This window comes from Typopeltis vanoorti, chromosome 16 (assembly GCF_054136105.1).
Source record: "Typopeltis vanoorti isolate ZY-2024b chromosome 16, IOZ_Tvanoo_1.0, whole genome shotgun sequence".
Taxonomy (NCBI): Eukaryota; Metazoa; Arthropoda; class Arachnida; order Uropygi; family Thelyphonidae; genus Typopeltis; species Typopeltis vanoorti.
Window position 1 is genome coordinate 117,313,867 of NC_143564.1, and position 14,879 is coordinate 117,328,745.

At 33.1% G+C, this 14,879-nt stretch overlaps 1 protein-coding gene across 3 annotated transcripts in view; it reads left to right on the forward strand.

The window, feature by feature from the left end:
• Positions 1-12,461, forward strand: part of LOC150098281 (synaptogenesis protein syg-2-like) — a 362,825-nt gene extending 350,364 nt beyond the window's left edge. For all 3 annotated transcript variants that reach the window (XM_090406405.1, XM_090406406.1, XM_090406407.1), the window contains exons 7-8: positions 5,234-5,465; positions 10,831-12,461. In XM_090406405.1, the coding sequence (XP_090262531.1) occupies positions 5,234-5,465; positions 10,831-10,913 (315 nt within the window). In that variant the 3' untranslated portion in view covers positions 10,914-12,461. The remainder of the gene's footprint in view (positions 1-5,233; positions 5,466-10,830) is intronic.
• Positions 12,462-14,879: the final 2,418 nt, after the last annotated feature.

Below are 14,879 nucleotides of genomic sequence, written 5' to 3' on the forward strand. Positions count from 1 at the left end.
TCCAGATATCATCTAGTCTTCCATCGAGCCTGACTGCAACAAATAATTAAATTGTTTTGCCATTCGATCATGTAGACTGGTAGATGTTTTAATCAAAATCCACGTAGTTCGTCTTTGCCAGGTGCACTCCAGTTTTTTAATTTTTTAGCTTGAGCACTGACCATTTCTTTAGTGATAATGATATTTTGCATTTATTTTTGTTTCATTTGACTCTATTTCCTTAATCAATGGGGTATCTTTATTGTGTTCAATAGGATAATCCCAGATTGACTTCCAAAATTTGAGTGTTTTTTCTTTTCCTGGTGAATGATGGTTTGCATTTGTATTTCTCTGGAGAGACTGAAAAACTGACGTTGGTTCTGTGGAAATTGCATATTTTGTACATATTGGTTTATTCTTGCTTCATATCTTTTCATTTTCTGTGCAGTCGCTGTAATTCTTTGTTTTAGCTCTTCGGTAACTTCAGCAATTGTTTTGTTGGCCAAATCATATGTGTTAATCAGATTGTTTATGATGTTATTATTTTTCAGCCGTCCTTCTTTAAAACTCTTTAAGTTGCTTAGATCAGCCCGAAGTGTGCTGACTTTCCGTTCTAACCGGATTTTCCATGGTGCAAATTGTTTCATCCTCGGCTTTTGCTCTTTCGGTTTGTAACCAAGAGTCACTGAAATGATATAGGCTGTGCTGTATAGAGGCTGATTTGATTATTTTATACTGTTGGTTGTGATGGTTTCAATTACAGCATTTGTGTCTAAAGAGGAGCTGATTTAGCTTAGATTGCTGTAAAGCTTTTAATGGTGGTAGTCGTATACCGTCATTTATGCAGTTCATATGTTCCAATATCCCTGACTTCATTGTATACTGCACATCTGTGAAAACATTCTGATGTATGTCGTCAGCTTGATGTTTACTGAGTTGAATTCCAATGTTTGATATAGCTACCTCCTGATGATTTGTTGTTACTGGAGTTGTTGGTTTATTACGTAATTCTTGCAGCTCAAGTTTAGTAAATATTTTGTTACGGAAAATGAAATTGTTTTGGTCCATAAGTCTTTGTTCTATTATTGCAGATTCTGGGAATTTTTGTTTCCACAATAAATGCATACGCTTTCTGAAACCTCGTTTTTCTGGTGTTGATCTGTAAAACCATTTCATAACTTTTCTATGTTTTCTTCTACAGTCCATTTTTTACGTTTGGATTCTTCCAGTCGCTTTTCAGTTTCCTGCCCTGATTGCCCAGGAAGAAGAGCTGGGTCTTGTAGCCCACTTGTCGACTGATCTGGTATGGCTCTCTTCCTTTTCACCATTAAGATGGGGGATAGAACACTGTTAGTGTGGCTCCTCAGTTGAGACCTGTCTGACAAGGGTCGCCCTGCTGGCAGCTATGCTACCAGCAGAATAGCTCTCAACATCCCTGAAGCACGCAAGCCCAACCGCCATGACAAGGCCGTGTTTCTTCTGGGGATTATTATTATTATTATTATTATTATTATATGACACATCCAAGGAGTCTAAGGACTAATCGTTCGTGGGAGAGCACACTACTATACCCATACAACTCACCGTCTCTAACTACACAGTGACGCTGTTACCATGAATACCCAACGCTGTCTACTGCCTATCATCACCAGTAGCATTTTTGTTCGTAAATTGCATATGTTCTTCTCTAATTACTAATGCTATATTTTATATCCCAATAAGGTATCAAGAAAATGGATATGGACCATGGATAATCACCTAATGGATATGCACAATTTAATTGATTATACACTTGTGTGGATCACATATAAGGCATCAGTCCGCCTTCCTAAAACTAGATCTTTCCCAGGAATCGACATTCACCGTAACACAGTCATAGTAATGGCTATGTTACAGTGAATATCGAAATCGAAAAATAAAACAAACAAAAGATAACTTAAACCAAAGGAAATGATAAAATGTTGAGAACTTGGAATTACTGCATGTCAGAGAACAATATGAACAATGCAAACCTCATATTGTTATTATTATTGTATGTGTATGTAAATAATGTAAACCTCATATTGCCAATTTCTTGAATATTTTCCGAAAATTTTAGGAGCAATGGATACAAATTCGTTTCCGAAGCAATTTTAGAAGCAGCTGACTCTGAAATAAGAAAATCTCACAGGATAATCAACCTTCAATTACAGAAGAAATTTTATACCTAAGGGACAAAAGAAAAAAAAATCCAGTATAAACAAGACAAGGATATCAGAGAAAAATATACATGACTAAAAAAATGATAAATGAAATTAAAGCAGCTAAAACTAACTGGATTCTGAAGGAATGTGAAAAGATTGAAAAGGATCAATAAAAAAAAACAACAACGTCACTGCTTTCCAAATGTTAAAAAAAAACCCATTAACACCGACTGGTTAATTGAGTCAAAAATGTGCCAAGTTTGACTGGAAACGATGAAAACCTTGTAGCATTGGCCCAATTACACAATACGTTTCTGCAAAAGACAGCAGTAGCTGATTTTTTAAGAGAAGAGGTAAAGCTGCAGTTAATTCTTTGAATATGCACCTGATAGATATAGATGGAACAACTTAACAACTACCAAAAACAGGGAGAGAGAGAGAGCCTATTATATATATATTTGGTTTATATATATATATTTATAAACTTGGTTAAAGCACTCGAGTTAGATGGATTAAAAATTGGGCAGCTGCAAAAGGCCGCTTTGTTCGGCACAGCTTTCATTTTCAGAAAGTATTTCCACAACACATAGGCCCTTGAGTAGGGCTCGAATTAGTGGAATATAACCAGACTTTTCTTAAGACTGAGGAAGCAAATCAAGCTTTGATGAATATTATATATATATATATATATATATATATATATATATATTTCGATTCAGTAAGGCATGAGCCATTCATGAAAATTTTGTATCAACATGGAATAGATTAAATATGCCTAACTGAAGCTATTTAGGGCTCCTCAGAAACGCTAGATATCATATGAAATGCTTTTAAATATGAAATTATATTTAAAAGCAATTATATCAATACTTTGGTCCTCTTGACGATTTTTTCAATCTATATTTGGAATATATAATAAAGCCTAGTCCTGGAAAACAGTTGTATTCGAATTACAGTTCGAGGGAAAAAATTCAGTAACCTTGGATTTATCAGTGACATTATTGTTATGTAAACAATGTACACCTCATATTGCCAATTCCTTAAACATCTTCCATGAAAGTGTCCATGAAAATTTTAGTTAATGATGAAAAATTGGAAGAGATGGAAAGATATACTTACTTGGAAATCTCTCTACTTCTAATTTTGAATTACATCTTGGAAGTGTACAGTGCAGAAGTAGAAATGATAGAATAGATAAAAAGCAAAATAAATAAATAAAAATAAAAATGTGTCGAGATCAATTAACCTCGACAACAGCAAATAATTTAAAAATAGCAAATTCCTTTTATATACATAAAGTACATGAATACAAGAAAACAAGTGGCCTCAAATGTATAATTGATTACATAATGGAAAATAAAAGTAACAAAATTAGTATCAGGTATGAGCGTTTTCAGAAGGTGATTGACATTTAGATACAGATCATTATGCAGTTAGGGGACATATGGTACTTCCAAAATGGCTGAAGATGAAAACCGATAAATTTTCATGTACTTCTATAAATATAAAGGAATTTGCTATTTTTAAATTATTTGCTGTTGTCGAGGTTAATTGATCTTGACACATTCTTATTTTTCTTTATTTATTTTGCTTTTTACCTATTCTATCATTTCTACTTCTGCATTGTACCCTTCCAAGATGTAATTAAAAATTAGAGGTAGAAAGATTCCCAAGTAAGTAAATCTTTCTACCTCTTTCAATTTTTTATCATTAACTAAAATTTTCATGAAGCTTTAAAAAATTTATTTTCAGGAAATTGAGAGAATTTATTAAAGATAGTGATGAATGAAAATCTCGAAATAGAATGGAAGAATATACCAAACATAATAAAGAAAGCAGTCAATGGTAGCCTGGGGGAGGGGGGGAGGGAAGAGAGAAAAAATGGCTCAGGAAAAAGTATGAGAAATTACATTTAGCATATAGAAAAAATAATAAATGAAAAAATTGATGTGTGCAGAAACTCATCTTCTGGTAGAATTGAAAATGAGTCTTTGGTCTTTACTGCTATAATTTTATTTTCATATATATATAAAATACTATAGCAGATAAAAACCAATTCTTAATTGGTTTTTATCTGCTGAAACTGGTCTTTATCACCTGAAACTTTGTTTCAGGCGCAAACTTAATTGTTTGCATACTTGGGATTAGGAGTTAAAATAACCAAGTTTATAAATTACTTGAATATTCTAATATACAATATCCTCAACACACCAAAGAAGAATAACATTGGCAGAAGAGAACTTTCAAAGAAAAACACAAGGTTACACTAAACCTAGATTTAAATAAAAAAAAAAGCAAAGAAATTTACCAGAACTGCAACCACAGGAACCTACTTTACAAACAATATGTAATTATAGGGGTACATTGACTCCACGTGTGATTAGGAATGTCACCGAATAAAGTACTAATATATATATATATATATATATAGAGAGAGAGAGAGAGAGAGAGAGAGAGTGTGTTGGAAGGAAAAAAAAATAGGGCGTTTTCGAGAAATGCACGAAGGAATTACACATCGAAAGACAGAAATGATTTTTAGTATACGTGTGAATTAAAGCTTATGGTTCTTTCCAGTCCTTCTCTTTGAAAAGATCATGTATACATCAAAATTAACCTCCTTGCAAGACATCGTGTAACGTGTAACGTGCTCTATAATGTTATTTACTTAGGCTAAACAGCTTTTTGAAAACCTTAGATAACCACTATTGCTAAATTACATTGTTTCTAATCTAAAACATAAAACGCAGACTTATGAATATAATTAGTTCATAAATCGGTTATGTGTTCTATTTTATTACTTCTTTGAATATCTTACTAGAATTATGGTTATTAGCATTCGTGTTATGATCAACATCATCATCTTCATCTGAATATTCTTTCTGAGCACTTGTTCTTAAACTACGGTCTTCAAAAACCTGAGGTCTTCATAAATTTAAAACTACACAAATTTTAATAACAATTTAACTTGTAGTAGATTTGTAGATTTTTAAGATAGTTTAAGCACAAACATGTCGCACTCACAACACCCAAGCTACTCCAATCTGAATTTTCATTTTTGCTTTGTATTTCAGGCACGTACAGAGTATTTATTACCGCATCCTCCTCGTCGTTCTACTGACGGACAAGAAGCAACTGTACTGGGATTGCAATTTACAGTAGGACCTCGACACTTTCATCGGAACGAAATGAGATTAAAATGCACCTCGACGTTGTCCAAAGTAATCAACATGAGTAGCGAAGAGATGGTTGTAAACAACAGGCAGCAGAGTTCAGGACTTCACGTTCCGGAGAACACTGGAGCAGGTACGTTTCTTGACAGGATCGTATGCTGACACAAGATGTCAGACCACATCACTCCGATTAAGACCTTTACACAGATCTTAACTGCCTCTAAATACATAAAAGAAGAAACTAAAAGATATAAACAATATCCATTTAATCCTTAACAGTTATTTTTATATATCTGAACCTTTCGTTTAATCTGGGTTCGATTAACACGGTTATTTATTGAATGACAGTAGCGACTTAAAAAATAATATTCTCTTCATATTTGACTGCAGAGAATTTGCAGATGTTCTAACTTCCGATCGCTAAAAAAATTCGCAATTTCATCAGGAAATAAAATATGAATATTCGCTTTATTTGCAATTTGTCATTTTTATTAAACAGTGTTTTATCATTTTTATGATGCATTTTTCGTAAACACTAATGAAATATTAAACTTTCAACATTAAAAACATTCAGAGCTGCTAATTGGTTGCTAAGTAATACTCTTCCAATCAAACGTCACACATTTATCTCCACGTGGTGTGAGGTTTGAAAAAAATATAGCCACAAAGTAGGAACCATTGCATTGTCCAGAATGTTCAGATACCTCTCTCAGTTCAATGTTCGTGGCACCACAAACAGAGGTTCTCCAAATTTCATAGTGGGTTACGCACTCTACTAAGAGACGTTCACCAGGCATTCCGCCTCACTGACACCCGTCCGTCTGCTCCGTAGATGATGCAGCGTGATTCGTCGATCTATAACATATCTTTCCAAGCTTCTCAGTTCTGCTGTGCACGCCCCCTTTCACCACTGAAGACGAGGCTGCATGTAGGGCTTGCATATTGTGGTCCTACCATGGAGATCCATGTTGTGAGCCTCGGTTCTAAATGTTTTTGTGGAGATTCGTGTTTCAATCATTGCCCGGAACTCCGCATTCAACATGTCGGCCGACAAATAGCAGTTTTTACATATTATTCTTCGAAGCATCTTACGGTCACGTTCGGTATTCTTGGTCAACAATCAGTAACACTGATTGTTGACCAGGAATAGCCCAAAATTTTGTCAACAGTTTGCAGAACAGATAGGCTTATATACGGCGGTCCTACTATGAAAACCCATGTTGTGAGCCTCTGTTCTGAATGTTTTCGTGCAGATTCGCATTCAAGAAGGTTTGCAAAACATTGCTGAGTTGTGAGTTTATGGAACAGCAGAGCAATGACAGAATGTTGCGTCAAGAAAATATGATATTCCGGTAAAGATTTTACATTTCGGAAGGCAGAAAATAAAACGTAATCCCATATTTACTTTGATGCCACTATTACATATTGAGTGAATCTTGTGAAAAAAAAGTTAAATCTGGAAAAAATTAACCAGGATTCCGGTACTTAAGTACAAGATTTCAGAACATTTCAGAAGTCAAACTTAAGTATGGAATACTTTTTTGTATTAATGGAGTATTAAAAGAGAAAAATTCGAAGAGTCTCACTATATTTAGAAGTAGCATACTGAAAATCGTTCAGGGATATTATTAAAGAATTTTGCTCCCCTCCCCAAGAAAAAAAGGAAAGTAAAAAAAGTGAAGACATGAAAAGAAAGATAAAATCCACCTGTTTTGAATGGTAATATTATTTACGATTTTTTTTTAAAAAAAGTCTTTATTTTTCTTAATTCTGATAAAAGCATTGTAGCAATCTAATCGCTGAAAGATAAATCATCATTGTAGATCGTACACAACTGATGATTTTGTAATTTGAATCAGATAATTTAAGTTTCATTTATTTTAATTTTAATTCGATTTTCTTTAATTTAATTCCATACGACTTCATTTGATGAAGTTATTTATTTTAATATATTAGAGAGCATTAACGTATTGTCTCTATTAATACTACTTCAACATATTTAAGTGATTAAGTAGATATTGCTGTATAAAGAATAAAGAAACTACAGGAACTTCCTCAAAATTCGTATTTCTTTTCAAATTTGTTGGATGGAATGACTTCGTTGAATTTTTTGAAATACTCATTTTCTTAAATAGAGTAAAAATATCAAGAGAGTTAAACAAAAACAGGAAAATGAATAAAACTCAAATATAGAAAAATGTAAAGAGAGTTTACAAAAAATAGGGACAATGAAAAATATCTCATCAATCATTTACTTTAACACTGTTTTATTTTTTAAGAGCTTCATTTGATTCTTCTTGATTTTTATTTCTTCTGTGGCTCCTTCAGTGCAGAATTCACTAAATACCATTCAGTTTGATTTTTCGCCAGAATGATATCTGGAAAATTCTCAGTAATCTGGATATTAATTAGCCTCAAGATTCTTGTGGTCCTCTAACAGTGTAATAACGTGTGATATAGAATTAACACATCGCCTGTTCGTCTATACAAGGTGGGATAATCACGTCGTGTCCACTCAATAGTATAGACGCTAACTTTTATCCAGCTTGTGCCCACAAATTGAGATGAAAGATACAGAGGTGAAAGTTTATGAATCATCACTACTTTCGTCTCATTGCCTTCACCACAATAAGTTCGTTAGAAATGGAGAGTAATTAACAACTAACTTCTTAGTTGAAACACTGCAAATTATTTAGTGATTAGAAGCATGGATCCTACCACTCTCGCTCTACAACTGACTTCCTACAGAATCTAACCCATCCTTGGCAAGACACGACGCTTTCTCACCAAGTTGTCATTTGATATTCCTCCTGTTCGTTGACTGTATTGCCAGCTTCGTCTATAGTCCCTCATTACCTCTCATTAGATTTCCCTCTGCCAGGAAAGACTAGGGCTCTAAACTCTTACCTAAACTCTTCTTTCGCTATATCAATAACCTTCTCTCATCTCAATTGCTATTTAGAGTTCTGCTGATAGCAGTAAACTCTATGAGTACTATTCTTTTTCATTCAAAAACTCATGGCATGCTTAAATTATTCAAACTTCAAAAACTTCTATAATCAATGCAAACTGATCTCCTGATCATTTTCAAATGTGACAAAAAAAATCAACAGAGTTTCTCTACCACCAAAAATACAATCCTGTCTTATTTTCAGAAGAAATATATTACTTCACTCCTTACTTTTGATAATATTCAGATATCAAAACAAGATCAATTTTCATTCTAGGTGTGATTTTCACACCTATCCTGGCATATATACATCACATACATAGCATCTTCAGCATCCAAAAATCTTGGTGTCATCTTTCGTTCAAAACTGCTTCTCTATATCTTCTGACGCTTTATAAATACAAATTCGAACCACCTTACAGCACTGCTCTCATATTTGGTGCGGTGCACAGTCCTCAGGATGCTATGCAGAAGAGCAAATCCCTCCATTTTCTTATAGGTGATATGTTTGTATATTTAAAATCGCTGGACTCTTCTATGAGAAAGTACTGGGATTTTCTTACTCAATACACAACTTGCAGTGCTTAAAAAAACTCATCGACAAATTTTTCCCTACCGCCTAATCACTTGACACACACACGGCACTAATATGTTATTGAATTTGTGACCTCTCATCTGTGCGTGTGACATCAAAAATATTGTGAATGACATTTTAAGTGTGTTATATTTATTGGAAGTTCGCTGTGGACTCTAGATGCAACACATCATATATACATCATGTAACTCGGCTCTTATGTATGCAACGTTTCCTCACAAAGTAACTACGGCTTTGATAATGTTGTCTTTTAACTCAAAATTTGAACTATTTTAATGAGCACTATCCTTTACGTATCCATAAAAAATAATAAAATCTAAGGTGGCGATATTTCCGAATTCCTTCCTTCAGTTTCATGATTTTATAAATGATGTTATCCGACAACTTTCCAATTTTATATATATATATATATATATATATATATATATATATATATATATATATATATCACTTTACATACTGCTAACATGGCGTGAGGATTATTTCTCTTATTTCATTTATTTAATTAGCATTCGACTATACATTTCTTGTTATTAATTCAGCTATCACTTTCTACTCATTTAATTTCCCACGTTCGCATTCATAAATAGCTAAAATATGAATTCTACTTGTTCAGTTCGTTAAATGAAATATATTTTTCAATATATTTTCATTTCTTTTACATTCTTGATTTTCACCCAAAATTTGCAGCAAAAGTTATTTGGTATTTTTTGATAGTAGGTGGTCTTCGAGACTTCGATTGTTTATTTAAAATGAACAGTAAATAACTAAATTTAATACCAACTAATCATTTCCTTTAATAATAAATACATTTCTGATTTCGTTTTTTTTCCTTTATGCGGTCCAAAATTGAAATCTATTGATCTAATTATAAAGCTAAATTACAAATTATTGCATTTTTTATATTTATTTTCATACCAAGGTAGTTGAGAAAATCTGTCAGTGACTCAAGAAGTTTAGATCATACATTCTTTGATAACAATTATTATTTTAATATGTATAGGATGTTTAGATAAATATTCCTGAATTATAAACTATTCCTGCAAGTGTGCTAAATTTTACAACAAAACAGGACTTGTTTGTAGGATCTAATAATTTTTTTATTTGAAAATTCTTGTGTCTTTATTTAAAAACAAAGAACTTAATTAAGGAGATATTGATTTTTCTTGAATAACATCACTTATTTACAACTAAACATCTGCCCCCTGGGAAATTCCAAACTCATGACGTCACGCCTCCATTAAAACGACGTCAATGACCCCATCACACAACGACGTCACGAATCCTTATCTTATCTTGATCTTGTTCAAACTGCCTTCCATACTACTTTCTTGTTTATCAAGCAATTAGAGTAAAACAATCCTGCATTCATTTTTCATCGCTAAATGAAGAGTTAATAATTGTTTCTTCATTTGAAAAGCTTCTATATAATTTGATTATATGTTTATCGAAGTTCAAATGAAGGTATGTTTAATGAAATTGTTCTATAAGATGACTGAAACTGACTGAAGAATTGTCTTTATTCAGGGGTATAATTTATATAAAGAGGATTATTCAAAATAGAAATTGCTTGGATTCTTATCTCAGTTATTTTGCTGTCTAGTTTTAAATGAGCTTTTCGAATTTAATTTCAAAATATTTTTCTAAGAATTTTATTAGTTTTCAAAAATATATTAAATACTTTTTCTTAACATAATTTGGAATGGTTGTAAATTGCCACTGTTAGTCGTTAAAAAAAAAAAAAAAACGAAAGTAAAATCAACCCTCAGTGCAAGCAGTTCTTGTAATATTATAATGTTACAATACAATAAAATTACAATATTGTATATTGTAATTTTATATATTATCATGGGATAATATATAATATATATTATTAAATATAATATATAATTCTTGTAAATAAAAACCCCTTTCTAGCACTATAGTTTTTAATAACATTTTTGTATCTTGTAGTTTCTAGTCGAGGATCTGCAGTAAGCCGGATGATCTGGACACTCCTGGCTTTCCTTTCAGTCATTTGGATTCTTTGGCCTTGATGTGGAGCACATTCTCTAATTCGATGAGTGTCTTGCGGGTATTAAGTGGACTGCGTCATTACTGCTGTAACAGAAAAATAAGAACTGTCTCCAAGACCTATAAGTTTCTCGTGTGGACTGTATCATTGTGACATGTGAACAGATATTCTGTCAAAAGAAAAAAAGTAGCTGCACCAATCACGTGTGTGGTGGTTTTATTCATAGGACGTGCCTCTAACAACATCAAGTCACCAATCTCCTGCCATTGGCCTGTGTAGGAAATCAGTTGTGGAGATCGTCACTCCTTATCGGTGAAGAAGAAGAACAATGATTATTAAAAGGCCAAAAAAAATTTTGTACTGACAACTTATAGCCTATAAGTTATACATGCTGGAAGCAAACTCCCATCAATTTGCGGACTTAGAAGATTATAATGTATAAAGATCACGACCTTAAGCCTTCTGTTTGTCCTATATTTGGAAATACCTCTCTCTCAGGGGTTTCTAGTCGAGCTACTCAGTGAAAGGTCACCTGTTTCTATGTTTGATAATCATATGCCATTATAGATGGCCACAGTCACGATTTCTTTTTTTTTTTTTTTCATTTTTTTTTTTTTTTTTTTTTTTTTCGTGATGGTGCTGTGATAAAAACTGCTCGGGAAAATATTTTTCTCTCAATTTCCATTTCTACTGCCACCTAGTGGTTAACTTTTGCAAATTGTTCCACGAGTGTTGTCTTTACAACGCCACCTAGTCACTCGACGTGCCATTTTTTAAACATAGTGCTTGCAAAAATACTTAAGTTTCTGAAATATCTCCTTGTCTTGGGAAGAAAATGCTCATTTGAATGCCATCAGTTATTAGCAAGTGTCTTGACTAACAGTAAGTGTAAATGTTTTCCGAAAACAGCGTTTCAATAGCTGATGCATTCAGCACTACGAAATCAGTACTGAAGACGCGCACTTAATCTTTTTTACATTTCTGAATAGCTCCTTCATTGAGTAGACCACCTTACGGAAATTGGATTAATACAACGATATATATATATGTATATTTTTCTTTCTTTCTAGAAACACTAATAAACGGAGTATAATAATCGCCAAAGAAGACATGACAAAAATATGAATAATTTATGAATATATATACACTCATTCCTTTCTTGAACTCAGACAAAGAGTTCCGCTCTTTCTTTTGTTACAATATTCATGCCATTAACAAAAACTGAGGACGAAACGTAACTTAAGGACAGTGCCTGGGATCTCGTATAAGATCATTCTTTCCTAAAAAAACGGACTTGCATTTCCCTATCTGGTATCACCTTTGAAGGTTTTTATATGCAGAAACTTGAGTAAAACATGCAGTCTGAGTCCTTCATCAACTTTCTAGTCGTTTTGCACCGAAACTTTTATATCAGTATTTATAGATTATTATGTTGCTGCTTGATGTCATTCTATTTATTATTGTGAGAATTATCCCAATATTTGCACATAAAAATAGAACTAACTTGAGAACATCGGCTGTGCATGCAGATGGTGTTATCTTTCTGTTCTCTCCGTCAGCAACAGAAATAAATCTTATTTTGAGAAGCTAACTGGTTTTATTGTTTTTCTTTCCTTTCTTTTATTTGAAACATACTTTCTGGAAACACTAATAAACGGAGTATAATAATCGCCAAAGAAGGCATGACAAAAATATGAATAATTTCATCATATGAAAATTGTTTACTTAATAATGTCAAACTGAACTGATGGTAGTTTTATAATATTTTGAACCGTCCTCCTTTTTGTTCATAAATAAAAGGTTTCTTTGTTTTTACACTTTCCCAAGTGTAGAAATAAGTTTCTACACTTGGGAATACAATAATTACGTTTAATAATTCTCATAATTCTCTGGTTATCGGATTTTCAAATTTTGAAATCATCGCATCCGGCAAATTTTCGAATTATGTAAAAACATTTTTATTTCAAGCCTGAAAAAATATTTTTTCTTAAGTGTGCTGACTTCGTAATGTGAATGAACGAGAGAGAAAGAGAGATATGCCTTCTACCCATCGTAGAATATATCTTCGGGACCATTTCCATCTTAAGATACTAAAATGAGCTTGACTGTAATTAATATAAATTACCTACATAAATTCTAATAGTAATGTTTTAAATGAATGTTTGTTGTTTTCGTGCAATTAATTTAAACAAATAACTTTAGAGCTGATAATTGAATATCACTATCTACATAACAAAAGCTGAAATTCCATATTTACCAACATATTGTTCCTGATGTACAATGTTACTAACTTCATTAATAAAACGAAAATCAAGGAAAAATTCTGAATACTCTTTCAACACAGTGCAAAAATTCTTCTAGTGAGATGTTACGCAGTAATATCATTCCAGCCTAAAATATTATTATTATTATTACGTGACACCTCCAGGGAGTCAAAAGACTCATCGAGGGAGGGCATCTACTCCACAACTCTCTGTCTCCACCACTCAATTCACTAACTACAACTATTGTAACTATTATTTATGAAATTTAGTGCAGTTTGTTGGTGGTTTATGTTTTATTCCTCATTGGCTTCTGTATCACATACCAGCCAGTTAAGCTAATAATTTTCTTATAGAAAGTGAATATGAAATGGAAGGGTGCATGATAAAACACAACTTTCATCGTTTCGATATTTCAAAAGCCACTAAACAAAACGAAGATACAGTTATGTCAGCATAATACACGACACTTGACTCAAGATGTATTAATCCAAACAGCCAACAGACGATTCGAAAAATTAAGAATTCTATTATTAATTTAGAAAAACAAAGTTTTGAAAATAAGACACTGGGAGATTTTTTAAAATATTCCCACACATGAAAAACGCCGTATGTTATAATACTGTGCAACGGTACTGTATGCAGGTACCAGGTTTAAAGAGAGAAGGATCCTTCTGAAATACCTACAGATTCTAATATTTTCGGAACACACCAGACTAAAAAGCCTTTCGAAGAACTGAGGCGGAAATGGATGGAAGATAAGGAACTAGTCTGGCTTGTTTGAAATTGGACTGTATGGACTGTATATGGATGTTGGCAAGGTGCGCTCACTTTTATAGGTTTATAAGCAGGTAGAGAAAGATGTATGCTAATTCTGTTAAACAGAGTAGTTCGAGGAAGAGCTTTTGGAAAGGTAGTATATGCGATGGACTCCGGAGCCAGTCTGTAAGACCCCCCCAAAACAAGCAAATCGGTCAGAAGAATACACGTAGTTTATTTACAGACACAATACACTGGCCGCATAGCCTTAGTTGCTTCCGTAATTCAAAACTAAATTGTAAGAGAGAGAGAGGGGGGGGGGGGAGGTAGGATTGGTGTCAGTAATCGGAATTGCCGTATTCTGAAGATTTTCTTATAAACGTTTAGAGAATCTTGGTAATGTCTTAGTGAAAGAGCACGCTGTTTATTTTAATATAGATGTGCTAGGATGCTCCAAAAGATAAATCTGACCTTTCTGGGATCCGATTATTATCAAAAGTAAAGCGATAAAAGATCTTTTTTTCTTCTTTCAGAGATAAGAGAAAACTTTCAATATCATTATGTTCAATTTAATACTGAGGTGAGGAGAGAAGTGTATTGAAGTCAGTGTTAAAGCGTAGTTCATAGTTAACCAGGAAGCTTAAAATTTTTAATCACTGAGTAGAAGGTGGAAATGAGAGTATTATTATCAGTCAGTAAGCGAACACTGCCATATAGTAGTTGAGGGTATATGGGAAAGGATAGTCACTGGCTCATTCTTTCTTTTGTGAGCGGTCTGAAACTACGCTGAAGGAAAACGTTGGTAAAAAGCATGGCGCCATTCTGGATCCATGGATAACTCTGTACCGGAAAGAACGGAATCTACTATCAAGCATGGTGTAAAATGGAAAATGATCTTTTAATTTTCGGGTATTTATAAAGCAAGTAAGATTTGAAAACAATTACTGGGAAATAGCACTGAACAAATT